Source organism: Camelus bactrianus, chromosome 19 (genome assembly GCF_048773025.1).
Source record: "Camelus bactrianus isolate YW-2024 breed Bactrian camel chromosome 19, ASM4877302v1, whole genome shotgun sequence".
Classification (NCBI taxonomy): Eukaryota; Metazoa; Chordata; class Mammalia; order Artiodactyla; family Camelidae; genus Camelus; species Camelus bactrianus.
Window position 1 is genome coordinate 12955243 of NC_133557.1, and position 18401 is coordinate 12973643.

The 18401-nt window shown below is 45.9% G+C and overlaps 1 protein-coding gene across 11 annotated transcripts in view; it reads left to right on the plus strand.

The window, feature by feature from the left end:
* Positions 1 to 231: 231 nt before the first annotated feature.
* The window catches only part of CEP250 (centrosomal protein 250), a 46968-nt gene continuing 28798 nt past the window's right edge, over positions 232 to 18401 (plus strand). The window contains exons 1-15 of one of the 11 annotated variants that reach the window (XM_074347207.1): positions 232 to 383; positions 1236 to 1315; positions 5766 to 5819; positions 7994 to 8282; positions 8740 to 8796; positions 9735 to 9817; positions 10043 to 10208; positions 10843 to 11030; positions 11589 to 11650; positions 12725 to 12896; positions 13101 to 13197; positions 14948 to 15049; positions 15739 to 15897; positions 16420 to 16598; positions 16922 to 17104. In XM_074347207.1, coding sequence (XP_074203308.1) covers positions 8097 to 8282; positions 8740 to 8796; positions 9735 to 9817; positions 10043 to 10208; positions 10843 to 11030; positions 11589 to 11650; positions 12725 to 12896; positions 13101 to 13197; positions 14948 to 15049; positions 15739 to 15897; positions 16420 to 16598; positions 16922 to 17104 — 1634 coding nt within the window. In that variant the 5' untranslated portion in view covers positions 232 to 383; positions 1236 to 1315; positions 5766 to 5819; positions 7994 to 8096. Of the gene's footprint in view, positions 384 to 1235; positions 1316 to 5762; positions 5820 to 7993; positions 8283 to 8739; positions 8797 to 9734; positions 9818 to 10042; positions 10209 to 10818; positions 11031 to 11278; positions 11534 to 11588; positions 11651 to 12724; positions 12897 to 13100; positions 13198 to 14947; positions 15050 to 15738; positions 15898 to 16419; positions 16599 to 16921; positions 17105 to 18401 lie in introns of those variants that run through there. The other 10 variants (XM_074347209.1, XM_074347203.1, XM_074347201.1 and 7 more) reach the window with 10 other exon arrangements.

An 18401-nucleotide genomic window follows, 5' to 3' on the forward strand; every position in this document is an offset into this window, starting at 1 on the left:
AAGCCAAAAGGGGGATGATTGAGGGCAACTTTTTTTCTATTACCAAAAGTCCTCTTGCTCGAGTCCAGCAACCCTGGCTGTCACAATTTTTGGCAAGGGGATATTATCTCTCTTAATGTAATCCCCTTTCGTTCTGGGCCACTCTCATAAACTGGCTGCCAGTACTCAACATGGCAGGAGGCCCCTAAGCGGCGCAGGCCGCCCGCAGGCGCGCTACTCGGCGGGGCGGAGCCCTCCGAAAGGGCGGGAGTTTGGGGGGCGGGGTCTGTGCCGCAGCCCCTAGGTGGGCCCCCGCCCCGCCCCCGGCCGGGCCTTAGCTACGGCTTCAGTCGCTCCGGCGCTGAGGAGCACCCTGGGAATCTGCGGGAGCCGAGCGTGGTGAGGTGGGGCCTCAAGGGCAGCGGGAGGTGCCCGGGTTAACGGTCCGAGGCCCACAGACCTGCCTGCTAGGGCGCCTTAGGGAATCCTGTTCGGGCGGCGGCCTCCAGTTCTCTGGGAGGAACCCGAGGCCCAGGGCTCCCGGCCCCTTGCCTCCGCGTCCTGCTGCCGCCACCACTCTGGGCTCTAGTCCGCGCAGAAAGGGATCTTCCCGACCTTGGTATCCAAAACCAAGGAGCCTGGGGTTGTCAGGATAAGGCGCTGCGCTCTCCTCTGCTCTTGCTCCCGGCTCCCAGAATTTTGCGGCTCCCTGTGCCCTTGGGGCTTTGCATGTGATCTGTCCGGTCCTACCCGCCGTCCCACTCTGGAACTTTCATTCTTTGGGACCTAACTTAAATATCACTTCCTCTGAAACCTTTCCCAGCCTCTTTCTGCAGGCGCAGTTAGCTTGTTGCTGGGTTTTGCACACAATGCACCGACTTATTTTTTCCTGCTTCTTTCTCTATAGCCGTGCACTTGTTGGGGTGTTATGCCTTGCCTTTTTCATCTGTATCCCAGGGCCTAGCACATGATGATAATAATGATAGCTAATATCTACTGAATAGTCACAAAGGTGCTACTACGTGTATTACATGAAAAGGCCCATTTAATCCTCACAGCAACTCCAGAAGGTGGGTTCACGTTTTATGCATGAAGAAGCTAAGGTCCTCAGAGATCAGTTTGCCTAGAGTCTCATGACTATTAAGTGACTGGAGCTGGGATATGAATTCTAGGTTATCTGTCCCCGGAGTATGTGATAATTTCACTAGATTTCCTTTGGTTTTGGTAAATGTCTGCTAAATTGGTCTTTACTTTAGGCCCATGAGTTACGAAGGCCACGATTCTGATGCACATGAGAAGACTTGGGAAGGAGAATTGATGTTCCCAAATATACAGAGTGAGTTCATGACAAAACCAAGGCTATAACCTGCTGCTAGCCCTCTGCTTCTTAAGTTGCACTCTACCTTTCTTTGCTCCTTTCCATCAGAGAGTTGCAGACCTAGACCTCATCATTTCACACCCTTTAGAAAGTGTCCCTGGCAGAACTGTGGCTTCATATTTCATAATTGAGGAGGCAGCATCGTATAAGGGAGAGGGCATAGAGTTTGGAAGCGGATTGGGGTTCCATCTTTGCTCTGCCACTGACCAGTTATGTCCCTTCTGTTTTTTTGAGCCTCAGTTTTCTTATCTGTAAAATGAAGGCAATAATTTCATCTCAAAGTGTTTTTTATTTTGAGAGAGTAAAGCACTATACAAACTACATGATCTGGGTCTGCTTGTTTCTTACCTTTTAGAAGGTTATAGAACCGTTAGCGTTTTGCACGACCATTGATATAGATCATGTTGCCTGATGTTCTTAAATTAATTCATTCAGTCAAATATCTAATGAGTACCTGCTGTTTACCAGGCACTGTGTTAGGAGCTGAGAATACAGCAGTCAATAAAACAATGTTCTTGCACTTGGAAAATTTACATTGTATTAGATATATTACACATAATACTCAGATAGGGATAGATAAAGCATGGGAAAGTAGGTAGAAAAATGGGGGGGGTGTTTTATATTGGGTGGTTAGGGAACAACTTACTGAGAAGGTGACATTTGAACAGAGACCTGAAGGTGGTAAGGGAGCAAGTGTGGAAGAGGCCCTGGATGAGTGTGTGGCTTGCTGTGTTCCAAGCATGTACAGCAAGATCAACCGTGTGGCTGAAGGGATATGAGCAAAAGGGAGAGGAGTAAGAAATGGAATGAAAACAATTGGAGCCTGGGATCAAATAATTAGGGCCCAATACGCCATTATAATGATATTGGTTTTTACTGAGTGGCCACTGAAGGGTTCTGAGGGGCGCAGTCTGTCACTTTTAAAAGGATCACTCTCACTAGTCTGCTGGGAAAAAAATTTTGGAAGCAAGAGTGGAAGCATTCACTACCACCTGGGAAACTTTTGTAATTATCCAAATGTATTAGTTATCTACTGCTGTGCAAGAAATCAATCCAAAATTTAGCAGTTTGAAACAACAATCATTTAGTATAGCATATATCTGTGGGTCAGAAATCTGGGAGCAGCTCAGCTGGCTGTTTCTGGCTTAGGATCTCTCAGAAGATTACGGTCAAACTGATGGCCGGTCTGCTCCCAAGTTCCTTACCACTGGGCCTTTTCATAGGGCTGCGGGGAGAGTGGGAAGAAAGGGAGAGAGAGTGTTGTGGAAAGATTGCCCCTGTCCCTGACAAGCCGAATAACTCAGAGACAAGATCTTAGAGCTTAGAAGAAAAGAGGCAGCTTTACTGCTTTGCCAGGCGAAGGGGACTCACAGCAGGCTAGTGCCTTCAAAACTGTAAACCTACCTTGGGGGTGGGGTAGGGTGATTATATAGTTATAGCTTAACTGAAAACAACAATCAACAGAATCATTTATCTTGTCACAAGATTTCTTGGTGTCAGGACATCCTCAGGCAACAGTTCTATAGAGGCTAGTGGTTGTAACTTTTCCAGTCTTTTATCTCACAAACACCTGCGGCATGTTTCTCCTTTTTGACAAATTAGCGTATCTTGCAGGGTTAGTTCCGTGAACTCCTTCCTGGAAAATGACTCAGAAGCCAAATATGATTATAAATTTGAATTGCCAGAGTAAAGTAAAAACAGTGAAATCAATAACTTTAGCTTTAACAATGGGCCTGGGGCTGGGAGCAGTGTCCGGTCAATCAGATTTGCTGACCATTCTGAGAGCAGGCAGTAAGCATAAAGCTGAGAATTTGTTAGCCTAAGTGCAGCCATTTTTATTATTTCTCCTTCAAGAGGGGAGGCCTTTTGTGATCCTGTCTGGAAGTCATTTCTGCTTTATTCAGCTTCAGTAACTTTATTCCAGCTCACACTCAAGGGGAGAGAATTAGGCTCCCCTCTTGAAGGGAGGAATATCAAAGAATTTGTGGGCATACCTAAAGCTACCACACCAGGCAAGGGAGAGTGGCTTAGCTCAGGATGATGATGGGGGTGGGTCAGAAGGGTCAAAGATGTTAGGAACTGGATTTGCAGATGGATTGGTTATAGGATGTGGGAGAAGGGAGTAAGTATAACTGTAAGGCTTTTGGCTTGAGCAACCAGGATAGGATTACCATTTATTGAAATGGGAAGGATTAGAGGAATGAGAGTTCACTTTTGGACAAGTTAACTTCGAGATGCCTGTTAGACATCTATGTGGAGACGTTAAATAGATGTTTGGATTTAGTATAGGAGTGTGACGTTCCAGAGGAAAGTGTGGGCTAGAGATGTAACAGTGGGAGTCATGGGTGTATAGGTACAATTTTAAACCATGAAACTGGGTGAGATTACCTAGGAAATGAATGTAGGTGGAGAAAAGGCCTGAAGCCTGAGCCCTGGGGCCTCAACCTTTAAATGGTGGGGAGATAAGGAGGAGCCAGCAAGGAGACTAAAGGGAGAAGCCTTAGACGTGGGAGGAAGGCAGAGAGGTCCCACGTATGAGGTTTATACAAGGAGCTGTATGCTAATTTTTTTAAGTAAGAAACAGAAAGTATCTCAGCAGACAAATATATATAGTTTCTTTGCTCAGGAAATAAAATGTTTGTGCCCTCAAGGGTTTTTCCTTTTTTGCTTTACATGGCAAATTCTATTTAATAATATTGTCCTCATCTTAGTCCTTGGAACATTTACACCTCTACTGCAAGTTTAGGTGGTGTTGCTTCTATTTTAAACTTTGTTTAAATGCTCCTTTTGGAAGAATTTGGATGAGGGGAGACTAAATACATAATTTATATCACTCTTCTGTCACTCTCCACCCTAGGTTCAAAGGTTGCTGCCCTTCCAAATCTGGTTCCCAGCAAGTCTTATTCATTTCTGTATCACTGTGGCCAGTTACTTGATACTGAACTGGAATCCAAGAGTGTTTACGGGATAAATTAATGTATAAAAGAATTGAATCTTTTTCCTTTTTCCTGTGGTAATGATAACATCTATTCAGTGGTTTACAGTTTACAAAGCACACTGACATCCATTATGTCTCATTTGAATGCAGTCCAGTCTGTTATCATTTGCCAACTACTACTACTAACCTTTTCCTTTTCGGAGGGGCATTGAAACCTACCCTTCTTTTGGAGTTCTTCTAGTTTATTTATTCTCTGGCTGATCTGACAGTGTATTAATAAAAGGTGCTGAATTGTGTCTTGAGGAAGCTTAGAACTAAATCTTAATTTCAGAAAAATTTCTGGTATAATTTTTCTCTGTTCCCACCATCTTTCTATTCCTGTTTTAGTGAATTTCCTTTTTGGGGTTTTAATCATAAAACAATTCAAATCATTTTTTAAATAAAATTTATTTATTAGAACAATTTTAGATTTACAGAAAAATTGCATAATACAGAGAGTTCCTATATACCCTGCACCCAGCTTCTCCTATTAGTAACACCTTACAGTATGGTACATTTGCAATAATTTCAAATTATTTTTTTAAACCATTGAATTTTATACTTTTGGGTGGGGGGGTGTAATTTGGTTTATTTATTTTTTTAAGTGGAGGTACTGAAGATTGAACCCAGGACCTCATTTACACTAAGCACACACTCAACCATTGACCTACTACCCTCCCCCTCAAATCATTTTTTGAGGTAAATGGGGCATACAAACAAAATATAAACAGAATGAATTATTTCATCTCTGTAAGCCTCAGTTTCTTTATCTATAAAGTGAGAGTTGTACTAAATTTTTAAATAGCTCTAAAATTTTTAAATTATCCGCTAAAGCAAAATAATCATATAATTCTAATATAATCCCATCTCTTTACTGAAGTGTTGTCACTGCTTTAGGATAAGCAGCCTCATCCTAAAAGAGAATTTCACATGAGAATTCCCAGAACAGTGGGATGGCTGCTTATATATTAGGTTCATGTAACGTATATATAATATAGGTTTATAAATATATATGCATATATTATTGGGTAGAATTACATGAAATAATTATTTTATAGGTTAAAGGGCAAATATTGGCAGTTTCATATGGCTCAACCTAATGATTTGAGGAGAGGGATTCAAAGGAAGGTTAGGTAGCCTTTGGGGTCTCTGAGACTCTGCCAAAGGCTAGCCCAACCCTCACAGTATTAGGAGAGAAGAGGTTCTTCAGGTCCCTTAAAGCAACTTGGAGCTACTCTTTTTTTTTTTTTTTTTTTTTTTTGGTGGGGGGTGATTAGGTATTTATTTATTTGTTTATTTTAATGGAGGTACTGGGGATTGAACCCAGGACCTCATGCATGCTAAGGATGCTCTCTACCACTGAGGTATATATACCCTTTCCTGGAGCTACTCTTGCTAATAGTGTTGGCAGTAAGAACTGTTTCCCAGCAGGTTTGTGCCTCCACCTAGAAGAAAGAGATAGAGCCAGCATTTCACGGAGCTGTGGTGAGTTGGTCCATAAAGCCTTGGTGGAGAGGAAGGGCAGAGGGGAGGATGTTGGAGTACTAACCCAGTTTATCAGCTAAGAAGAGGCAGCCAGGGTGTTAGGGCCACTGAGCCTTTTTTGATGCCACTGTATTCTTCCTACTTTATGCCCTTTCCTTACTGTGTAAATTCTGCAAACCAGGTATCTTCAGTTGCCCAGGAGGAAATGTAAATTAGTAAGCTGAGTTTTCCTCTATAATTCTGTTACAAGAAAAACAATAGCACAAGTGCGAAGAAATGGCAATTGAAATCTGCTATCAGTGTGAGGTTGAGGCTAGGCCAGGGGGCGGAGAGGGAGGTGAATTGGAGAACACATGCCCTATCTGAAAGGGGCAGGCACTGTTTAACTGCAGCTGCTTGTTGCCTTGTAGGAATGAGGGTCAAGGGTCACTCCATATTCTGATTTTCCAAAGGAGCCAGAAATGTGAACTTTTATCTGTATTCTCTCAGTCGTAAACATTGGCACCTAATTTAAATTCTTAAAAACCATTGTAAAGGCCACACAGTGACTGGAAAGAACTAGAAGTCCACATTTGTAACCTCTGGCCAAGGGTCTAAGGTGTGCCCCTGCATGCATTTCTTTGCTATGCATCGTTAACAAACTACTAATGACCAAAATGATTGTCAGCTCCTTTGAGGAACTCACAGATTAGTAGAGAAGATAGACAATTAGTAATGATAAGATATAATATACACATTCTCTCTATATATTAAATATTGATTTTTAAAAATATATATGGCTATATAAATGATTAGCTATTCCTGGATACATCTGGAAGGACATGGTAGGAAGTGGCACTTTAGCCAGGACAGAGGAGATCAACAGTTTGGTGCATAAGGGACTTGGGGCCCCCAAAACTCCTTCTATATTGCAAATGTTAGATTTCCCTTTGCTGTACATGCTGTTTCCTTCAGGTTATGAGACTGATGCTGCTAAGAAGGCAGCTCTAATAGACCGTTTTCTTGGTAGTTGAAAATACAGGTATTCCTTCAACCCTTCCAGTGGGTGTCTCAGGGTTGATAAAATGAGATAACTCCAACCTCCCCCCACCCCAGGTTACCATGTGTTTTAGAGGCCTTAGAAACTCAGAGGTCGTGTAGCTGGGTGCCCTTATATTTGGACAAGGAGCCTGAAAGGGAAGTGTCATGCTCGAGGTCACAGAGCCCATTAGAGGTAGAACTTGGACTAGCACCCTGAACTCTTCTTGACCACCTTGCCTCCCATTCTCCTGGGTATCTCTGAAGTCACTGGTTAGGCTGGCCTCCCCCACCTGTGGGAGGCCCATTGCCCTGTTCTGGCCCACTCCTGGTGGGTGACGTTGGTTTGCCTTCCTGCTGAACCTGGCTCCTTCCCTCCTTCTTTTGGATCCCCTGCCTGAAAAGCCTGCTGCTCTCTGTCAGAGTCAAATTACTTGTATTCAAATCCCTAGTCAACCCAATGCCAACAGTATGAACTAGGACAAATTGTTTAACCTTTCTGGTTTCTTAACTGAGGCTTAACCTTTGTAAGCCCCAGTTTCCTCATCCACATATAAAGGGTTGTAATAGTACTTAACGCCAAAATGTGTTAGGAAGGCACAAGAAAGTGACTGACCCACAGAAGCACTTAGCAAGTATTAACTATGATGATGACCGTGATTCACACCATTCACAGCCCCCTCCCCGTTGGGCTAAATGTCCTTCTGTTGTCTTCCCATACTATCCTAAGATGTCTCTATTATTACTACATAGACCACATTGTATTCTAATTGTGTCCACCCCCACTGCTGGCCTAAAAGCAGCTTTAGTGATTCATCCAACAAATGTTTATTAGGCACTGTGCCAGGCACTAGGGATGCAATGGTAAACTAGGAGCTCTTGGTTTAGTGCAGAGTTCCAGAAGGCATGCCAGGAAACACTAGTCCTGTGAGCCTGTCTCATGGTCCAGTAAATCTGGGAAATGGTGCTCATCATACCCCACCACCCTTTAGCAGTGAGGTCCATCTTAGCATTTTAAAAGTTCCAAGGAGTCCTGTAATAAAAAGAACCTATTTACTTTGTCCAGCCCAGCTTTGCCAGACTTAATGAGTATTTGCTGAATAAATTTGAGTCATCTAGACAGTTCTTTCACCTCCACTGTGTGCTTTGGTCCCCAGCTCAAGAGGAGGTCCAAGTGACACAGCAATGATTAGAGACCCTGCTGGCAGCAAACAGCCTCTGGCTGCGTAGGGGCCTGTGGGCTTACTATCTGCTGCCCCCATGGAGACAGGGGGCCCTGGGTTGAACAGCATGAAGCCCCAGTCACTGCAGCTGGTGCTGGAGGAGCAAGTGCTGGCGCTGCAGCAGCAGATGGCAGAGAACCAAGCAGCCTCCTGGAGGAAGCTGAAGAGCTCCCAGGAGGCCCAGCAGAGGCAGGCAACCCTTGTGAGGAAGCTGCAGGCCAAGGTGAGGCAGCCGCCCTTCCCGGAAGGGGAAAGAGGAGAACACCTAGAGCTGGGGGCTGAGGTGGGATGAGCTTTGTAGGGGACCAAGCCACATGGGAAAGCCCCAACCAGCTCTCCTCTGATGCTCACAACTTCTCCTTGAGCCATCTATTTTGTCCCTTTCAACAGGGATGTTCACGAGGGTTAAATTAGCTGTCTCGGTTTGTGTCTAGAGCTGGGACCTGACCCGAGGTTCTCTGGTTCCAAAGCCCATGAACTTACTTCTCCAATACAAGAGCTATAGAGAACGTGGTATTAAGTGACCAAGTAGAAACCATAAGATGTTATGGCCTTACCTCACTATCATCACCCAGTCCCTCATTCACAGCAGGTGTGCCCATGACCCTCAGGGGGCCTTTGCTTTGGGCTGTTTGTACCAGGTGTGGCCCATTGCCTGCATCCTGCTCTGTTTGCCTCAGGTGCTGCAGTACCGGAGCTGGTGCCAAGAGCTGGAGAAGCAGCTGGAAGCCACTGGGGTGAGTGAGGCTGTTCTGTGCTTCTCCTGAGCCCTCAGTGAGAGTAGTTAGACCTGTTTGCTGACTGAGGGAGGCTGGGGTGTGATAAGGTGGTATTTGGTAGAAGCCTCTCTTTCTTCAGCCCGAGAGAATATCACACAGATACCTTCACTGGACTGAGCTATTCCTGGCCTGTCCAACTCCAACCCTTGGCTCTCTAAGGACAAAATGCAGCTTCAGGAGACTTAGTATTATCAGATTGGAAGGGGTGTGGAATCCGAGGGAAGAGATACATTTTTCCTCCAGAAGGTGTCAGTGTTTATCTGTCTTAGAGAGGCATGTGCCTTTTGCCTGGAAAACATGTTTGTGGCAGAGGGATTTCTTTGTGCTGTCAGCTGGGGAGAACTGGCTTTCAAAGACCCATCTGCTTTGTGCCTGCTCCCTCTCAGCACCTTCTCACACAACGCTTGGAAGATTCTCTCAGAAGAAGGAGAGAACCAAGGCTTATTAAATACTGTCCTATGTAGGCCAGGCACCCTCAGGCATTGTCATAGAATTATGTCACTTAATCTGCAAAGCAACTTTCTGAGGAGAATGATATCACCTTCATTTTGTAGCTGAAGACTTTGTGGCTCAGAGAAGTTAAATAACTCTCTTAAGGTCCAAAAATGAGTGTAATAGAAGTCAAGACTATGAGCTTAAGTTATATATTATGCTTAGGTTGGAAGTTCTTTTCACTACCCAATGACATCTTTCAGGAGAAGTCACAGGTCTACTTTTGGAAAGAGAGATGCAGTGGGTTTACTTTCAGGATGCAGTGGTGGAGAAAAGAGGCATATTGCTAACAAAGGGGAGAGAGAATAAAGAGAAAATGGGCTACTGTAGAAGAGGGCATCAGGGAATTGGTCTGAGGGATGTTCTCTTCGGAGGTAAATAAGGCTTGTTTTTGTCTGGTTAAGGGACCGATCCCACAGAGGTGGGAAAGCGTGGAGGAGCCAAACCTGGAACAGCTACTAATGCGATTGGAGGAGGAACAACAAAGGTGATGGACCCCAACTTTCTGGCCTGGGTGGTTGGCCGGCGGATGGAGAAAGCTGATGGGAAACCTCAGTCTCGAGGGCTGACATGGATTAGAACCAAGGACTTCAGCCTTAGCCCTCCAGTTCCTGGCAATGGAAAGTTCCAGTGGTTGTCATCTTACTCCAAGAGGTCCAAGGGTTGGCTCAGACCTTTATTTTGTACTTACTCCTACCCCTCCCCAGTGCAGGTGTGAGAGTCTAGCAGAGGTGAACACCCAGCTTCGGCTGCACATGGAAAAAGCTGACGTGGTGAATAAAGCGCTTCGGGAAGATGTGGAAAAATTGACAGTAGACTGGATCCGGGCCCGGGATGAGCTAATGAGGAAGGAGAGCCAGTGGCAGATGGAGCAGGAGGTAAGAGAAACAAAGGGGTGGGAACTGCCCTGGTCAGTGCTGGAAGGGGTTAACTTCGGGACTTGGATGGAAACTGAGCTGTTGTTAAAGTCTCTGGCCACCCTTAACCCTCATGCTGGCAGCTCTGCCCTGCTTGGGCTGTCAGCTTAGTTCTGTCCTTACCTGCCCAGTCGAGGTAGGATGACACTCAAAGCAGCTCTGTTCCTGCCTAAGTGACTAGCTCAGGTTTTAGATGGATCTTAAAGTTTACTGGCTCCCCTCGTCTAGAAGTCTGCATATCTAGGTGCTGAGGAGATAGCTATGGAAATTGAGTGGGGAAGAAATTTTCAGATCCCAGTAAAGGAAACTAATGTTTCCTGAGCCTTTGCTCTGGGCCAGGTATTATGCCAGGTGATTTACATATATTCTATCATTTAATCATCATGATAAGTCTGTGGTGATGATGCTAATAGCTCCCAGTTGTTGAGCAGCTTATCCTTTTCTAATCTAGCTCAAGGAAGGCCATATACCCTCCCAGGCCCTTTGACCTCTCGGATCCCACTGCTAACTTTATTAAACACTTCAGCATAACCTGAATATAGACACTCATTCATAAGCTATCTCCTGTCAGTCCCTCCTTCCCTCCCCTCAATAGTCAGGAGGAATCCAAGACTCCTGTGTTGACAGAAGATGTCCTCTGCCCTTTGGTATGACACCTGGGTTTCTGAACACACAGTTCTTCAAGGGCTACCTGAAAGGGGAGCACAGTCGCCTCCTCAGTCTATGGCGGGAGGTGGTGACCTTCCGACGCCACTTCCTGGAAATGAAGTCAGCCACCGACAGGTTAGTGTGGGGATAAGAAGGGAGAAGGTTTGCCCTACCAATCCTGGACTTCTGACAGTGGGCTGCTGTCGTAGAGGGGCTCAGGTTGTGGAGGAAGGGCAAGGGGTGGAAGAGTTGGTGGGGAGGGATGGTATTATCGGATTCAGATGACTTTTCCCAGACCTGCTGCTCAGGCTTCACTGGGCCTGACCTCCGCGCTCCCTTCCCTGGTCCCTGCTGGAGTCGGCTCTTTCCTTGCTTGTACTCAGAGACCTGACAGAGCTCAAGGCTGAGCATGTGAGGCTTTCCGGGTCCCTGCTGACCTGTTGTCTGCGCTTGACTGTGGGAGCAGCACAGTCTCGGGAATCTGATGGATCTGGGAGACTGACTGGGAGCGAGCCATCCCAGATGCTGCTGCTGTTAGCCAAGACCCAGGAGCTGGAGAAGGAAGCCCACGAAAGGAGCCAGGAGTTACTACAGCTGAAGAGTCAGGGGGATCTGGAGAAGGCTGAGCTCCAGGACCGGTGAGATGGGCTGGGTCCTTGGAAGTGTTTGCTAATGGAAAGTTGACTCCCTTAGGGAGTTAGAGAGGTGGGGGAGACACGAAGAGCATTCCTCCCACAGGCTGAGCTCCAGGACCGGTGAGATGGGCTGGGTCCTTGGAAGTGTTTGCTAATGGAAAGTTGACTCCCTTAGGGAGTTAGAGAGGTGGCGGAGATACTAAGAGCATTCCTCCCACAGGAGGGAAATGAGATGTACCAGAGGGAGTCTAGTTTGAAACCCAGTGTCACTGTCCTCTGCCCTCAGACTGTCGTGCAGCTGAGTTTCTCTCCTGTTGACTTAGAGCTAGTGATGCCTCCCCTGTATCGACCCCGAACTACTTGCCATTCCCAGAACAGCTAAGTTCTTCCGTGCTTCCCTGCCTTTGTAGATGCTGACCTTAGCCTGGAATGCCCCCTTCCCTTCTCTCCCTGCCTTATCCTTTAAAGCATAGTTCAAATGTCACCTCTTCTCTGAAGCCTTCTCCGATCTCAATAGCCTGTTAAATTACTAGGCTCCCATAGGGTCTTTTGACCTGCTTGTTACAGTATTGATCTCACTGATTATTTAATTTCCTTTCTTTTTTGTTAGGCTCTTTTATTTTTTTTTTATTATAATAAAATATATATATATACATATATATATATTTTTTTAAGTGGTAAGAAGGGCAGGCACATAAGCAAAGAGTTCCATTTGAATCTCAGGGCAAAGTTCAGTTTATACCCCATGGCTAGGGTTGTGTCACCACCTATTGGTGGTGTCCGTATATTGCAGTTTGTTTTGTTTGGGCTGTGAAGTCTCTGGGAAACCAAAGGACAGAGGCCACGTCTTAGTAAGTTTATGGCCTAGTGCTTTGCACTTCACCTACCATATAGTAGAAAATAAATCAATAAATGTTTGTTGAATGATGCAACAACTAAATGAGCATACAATGAGTTAAGGCTCTTAAAGATGGTATAGAATAAAATAATGAAGACTCAGAAAAAAAAAAATTAAACCCTGGATGAATTCATTCAAGAAATATTTATTTAGCTACATATATAATACCAGCTACTGAGCTCCAGGATATAGTCTTAAGTGATAAGGATGTCTGGTGATTTCCCTGAACTTTGAGGTTAACATCAGGGAGGTTGATCATAATCTCCCCCAAATTGCCCCTCCTTTTTCCCTATCAGAGTCAGAACCTTGGGCTGGAGGGACCTTGAGACTATCCCATGTGGCAATTCTGATGTGCTTATTGGCTTCAGAGTGCTTGACTTCAAGATCAAGTGGGGCCTGGAAAGGCCTCAGCCAGGGCTTTCCTTCAGCTTTTGGGCCCCCAGACACGTGTTCCAGCCATGAGATGTGGTAAATCACTGCATGTGTCTGAGTGGCTTTGGCTTCCCCTCTGAGTTCAAGACTATTATGTCATGTGTTCAGGGAGTGAGGGGCTGGGGGTGCCCAAGGGACTCTGGAGAGTGGGGGTGTCTGTGTTGAGGTGGGGTGTGCTGCATAGTAGCTCTGTCCACATCAGAAGGTACCCAGATGACAGTGCTATGTTCTTCTCTTCAGGGTGACTGAGCTCTCTGCTCTACTGACCCAGTCTCAGAAGCAAAATGAAGATTATGAAAAGATGGTAAAGGCTCTGAGAGAGACAATGGAGATCCTGGTACATGACCCTTTGTTCTGGAAGGGAATTGGGGGTGGGCTTGTAGGTTCCTTGCCCTTCATGGACAGACTAGGGCAGGATGCCAGTTGAATGTTCCTTGATGACATCCCCTAAAGCTAAAAAGTAAATTTTGGCTGAATCTGAAAATTAGTTAACTTATTTATTTATTCATTCACTAAGCATTAGCTGTCTACTATCCCTACCATATTTCTGGGGGAACTATGGTGGTACATGCCTGCAGCTTGTCCTCATCTGAGAGAGTGGGACACACATGAAGAGGCACACTGGTGAAGTAGGAGGGGGATGTGTGGAGAGATTCAAAACCTAGACCTAGAGGAAGCAACAGAAAAGCAAGGTGATGGTTAACCTGGAGAAGAGGGGCGTGAGGAAGACATGATGGCTGCCTTCACACAACTGAAGGACTGACACTGGGGAAGAGAGTTGGCTTGTTTAATGTTTTCTAGGTGGGCACGTGTACTGCCAACTAGAAGTTACAGGGCAGTAGAGCTAGAGCTGTTCAGTAGTTGAACAGTCCGTCTTGTGAAGGAGTGAGGTTTGTGTCGCTGGCTTACCATCTATCAGAGATATTATCAAAGGGATGCTCAGAGGTTGGATGTTAAAAACCTCTGGCTTGATTCTATGTTTCCTTTCATCTCTGGGAATTTTCAGATCTCTGAGTTTAGGAGAATCCTGCAACTCTGTCTGCATGCAAATCCCTACCCTTCTTATTCAAGTTGGAATCAGCTGGAAGCCAAACTTTCTTATGCCTTTTTGGTTCCTTTCTGTTCAGGAATTTGCAAATTCAAATGTCTGCAGGGCCTGAGTAATGTAAATGAATGAAGTGGGTTCAGTTGTAAAAATCCTGGTTTTCCAGTGCTATCTTAATTGAGTTTCCAGTATAACAGGAGACACTTAATCTCAATAGTAAGGAAACAGAAATAGTGGGGACTGCAGGACCTTGAAGAGTATTCGTCCCATCTGGAGGAGGCGTCCACTGTTCCACTTCAGTAAATTATTATAGGAATGGGGGCCAGTGTGGCCCATTTGTTAACTTTTTAAGAGAACCAGAAATTCAGATTTGTATTGGTTTTAATGAATTTCTCAATTCATAAAATTTATAAATGTTGGTTCAAATTTTGTATAGGCCATACAAAACATAGCTGCAGGTCTGCGTCTTCAGGCCTTCACCAGCACAATAAGATAGGAAGAAGAAGGGGAAGTCTTGAGAGTTAGAATTTATTGCTGGCCTTGGGACTGGAGGTTTCTCTGGTTTAGCCTTAGGTCTCAAGCACCAATGTGCTGTTCAGAAACGGCAGTCATCTTCATCCAGTGATAGCTCACATTTGTTAGTATTTGCTTTGTGCCAGGCACTGTGTTGAGTCATTTACATGCAATTTTTTCATTTAAGCCTCAAAACAAATCTATGAAGTGGTTGCTGTTAGTCATTCCTCTTCTAAAGAGAAGGAACCTCAAAGACGGAGTTGCCTAAGGTTACCAAGCTAGTGAGTGATAGAGCAAGAACTCGAATCTAGGCAGTCTAATTTAGAGCTCTTAATCCCTTAATCTGAACCCTCAATCACCACATCACATTGTCTTCAGAGTCCTGGGACAGCGTTAGCATTCACATGCGGTCAGGGGAAAAGCTGGGTTGACAGGATAGACAGAATGAGACTCTGGTTAATTTGGGGCCTAGAATGATAAATTCTCTCTGAGAGTTTGGCTCACAGTCTCTGTTTTGTTCCCTGTTCAGGAGGCAAATCATGCAGAACTAATGGAACATGAGGCATCTCTTAGTAGGCATGCCCAAGAGGAGAAGCTGTCTTTACAGCAAGTGATCAAGGACATAACCCAGGTACTGGTGGGCTTCCTGTTCATGGTAACCTGTCATGCCTCACTCCTCCCCAGACCACCATGTCCTCTCAGCTGTGCCTAGAGGAGTATTTTGGACTTTAGGTCTTGTGAGGATGAGTTCTTTGAGTATATTTGAAGACTGAAACCCTAAGGGGTAGCTGTAGCGGGGCAGGGTATAGCTCAGTGGTAGAGTGCAGTGCTTAGCATGCATGAGGACCTGGGTTCAATCCCCAGTGTCTCCATTAATAAAGTAAATAAATGAATAAATAAATAAACCTAATTACCTGCCTCCCCCCAAAAAGCACCTTGTCCTAAGGGGTTGCTGAACTTTCCTGTGCTGGCTCTGCCTGCTGGAACAGGCCCTCTTTCTTATTGCCAGTTGCAGTTCTCAGGCCGGGGGCTGGATTCTGATCTTTGTTACCTCAGTAGCCTCTCCTTCTGTCATCTGTTCAGAGACTGCTCAGGGAGTGCTCTAGCTTGCTGCTTGTCCTAGATTTGAGTGACCAAAGGTGAAGAGTTAGTTGGAAGAGTTGAAGAAACCAACCCTTTTTGCTCTTAGATACCCTCCTCCCATCCACCGCAGGGAGAGGACCTGAGAAGGAAAACCTCAGGTTTGTCCAGGCTGGAGTGTTAGTCCTCTGAATGGATTCCAGGCCTTGGTCTAGATGACCCTGCTGTGTTGGGTTCCAGGTCATGGTGGAAGAAGGGGACAGTATGGCCCAAGGCTCTGGTCATGAGAGCTCCCTGCAGTTGGACTCTAGTGGCTTCTCCCAGTTTGATTCCCAGCACCCAGACAAGGCTCTGACTCTGGTGCGCTCAGTGCTGACTCAGAGACGCCAGGCTGTGCAGGTGAGAACCCCAGCATTCCTCCTCAGCCACAAGGATGGGTATCTAAACTGACTTGTGCCCCAGGTACCCTCCTATCCTAGACTGCCCCTTGCTGTATGCTGAGTGGTCATGAGGTGCTCTGTCTGTACACTGAACTGTCTGCCCAGTTGTGCTCGTGGGGAGCAGCTGCACTCCGTGCCAGTGGCATGCTTCACTTGGCACACAGTCTTTACCCAGCACTGTGCAAAATGGAGCCCTGGGAGAGTGCAGGTGAGTGTTCCCCAAGTCTAAGAGTCCCAGCCACACTTACCTGCCCGTACCCCCCTCTACATTGGAAGATGATGGAATCTGAGACCCTGGGAGTCACAGAAGCCCAGTCATCACTGATACTCTGTCTCCTCGACTGGTCAAATCTCTGTTCGTAGCTTACTGTTGTTGCACCAGCCCCCAACCCCCTTGCCCAGCCCTACGTTCAGTCTTCTGACACCCCTCTTTGCCCTGCCTCTTGTTCACCACCTCACTTCTGTCATTCTCCCTCCACAGGACCTAAGGCAGCAGCTGTTGGGTTGTCAGGAAGCTGTGAGCTCCTTGCGGCAGCAGCATAATCAGTGGGAGGAAGAGGGTGAGGCCTTGAGACAGCGACTGCAGAAGCTCACCGGGGAGCGGGACACTCTGGCAGGGCAGACTGTGGACCTGCAGGGGGAGGTGGACTCTCTCAGCAGGTGAGCAGGGGCTGTTCATCCCACCCTTCCTCCCAGGCTCAGTCCTCACCCGGCCCTTTACCCACTCCATCATGTTTTTGGTTGGCTGACCCTGTTTTTCCCGAGACCCAGGGCTGATCAGGGCCACCTTGCTTTGTATTCTGAGGGTTCCCTCTCACTCAGTTTTGGGTCTTTGTGATGATAAAAAACAGTTTCCTGCTCAAAACAGAAGATGAGATATTTAAAAGAAACAGATACCTCTCTCCTTTGACCTTGTGTTGTCTGCTTCCAGGAAGGATTTTAGCTTCCAGGGTTTCTGCTCATCTCTGATCTCCTTCTTCCAGGGAGCGAGAGCTCCTGCAGAAGATGAGGGAGGAGCTGCAGCAGCAGCTGGAGGTGCTGGAGCAGGAGGCGTGGCGACTGCGGACAACAAACATGGAGCTTCAGTTGCAGGGCGACTCTGCTCAGGGCGAGAAGGAGGAGCAGCAGGAGGAGCTGCACCTGGCTGTCCGAGAACGGGAGCGCCTGTACGTGTGACCCATCCCCTCCTCACTGGGGCTTGATTCTCACTTCCCTTCTGCCCCGTCTTCCACCCACTCCCCTCCCTTAGAAAGTGGAGTAAATGAATGCCTGGCATGCAGTGGGATCAAATTAGTTTCTGCTCCATCCTTCACAGAAAGATGAATACAGAAAGTTCATCCAGGCTTGGCTGAGCACGTGGGGGCTGAGACACCGTGGGGGATACAGAAATAAATAAGACACAGGCCCTAATCTCAAGCAGTTTGCAGTCTAATGGGGGAGACAGACCAATAAACTGTGGCCGGATGAAGTATGAGCTAAATGGAGCTTCAAGCTAGGTCCCTGGGGAGAATAGAAGTACCAGTTAAGTATTGAAAGCTTCATGGGGGAGAGGGCAGCCGTTGAGCTGGGCCTTGATGTATTTTAATTGGTAGAGAGTGGGATAGGGACTAAAGGAACAGATTAACAAAAAAAAAGGATGCAGGAAGGTTTATAGCATGTTTGGAGTTGGCTGGCTGGTCAAAGGGTAGGGCTTTTCCTGGGAAGCAGTGGGAAACGAGCTGGTCAAGAAAGGGAATTCCAGAGCAAAGGGATACAGCTAATCTGTAAATTCCTCGACACATTGTCATAGAAAAAGCAAGGACTTCAGAGCTCGGCAAAAGCTTGGTTTAAATTATGGCTCTGCCACTTGGACAGATTACTTTATTTGTAAAATGGGAGTTAATAATATTTACTTTGAAGGGGCATTGGGAAGATTAAAGCAGTGTTTTGCAAAACGTATGTCATATGGTAGGTCTTCAGTCAGTGGTAACAGGGGCTGTGTCTTCATCTTTGGTACATCCCCCTCTTCTCCTGTACCCTAGCTCCTTGCACTAGTAGGCACTAGTAATGGAATCTTGAAGGACTGCTGTAAGGATCATGACTTGTGCAAGGAATGGCCTCCCTTGTACCAAGGAAAAGAACAGACAATCCATAAAGATAATTTTATGTTTTTAAATTTTATTTGTTTGAATCAATAATGCAGTTATTAATGTTTATATGATTCTAAAGTCAAAACTATTTTAAAAGGTAAACATAGAAGTCTTACTCTCCTCTGCTTCATCCATCCCATTTCACTTCTTTCTGTGGGTAACCATTTAAAGTAATTTTCATTAATTTTTACTGTGCTGTTTTATGCAGTGCATATATTCTTATTTCCCCCAATCTCTAGCATATAAGATAGTGCACTACATATACTGTTCTGCACCTTGCTTTTTCCACGTTTTGTGTCTTAGCGATTGTTCTTTATCAGTTTTTAGGGACCTT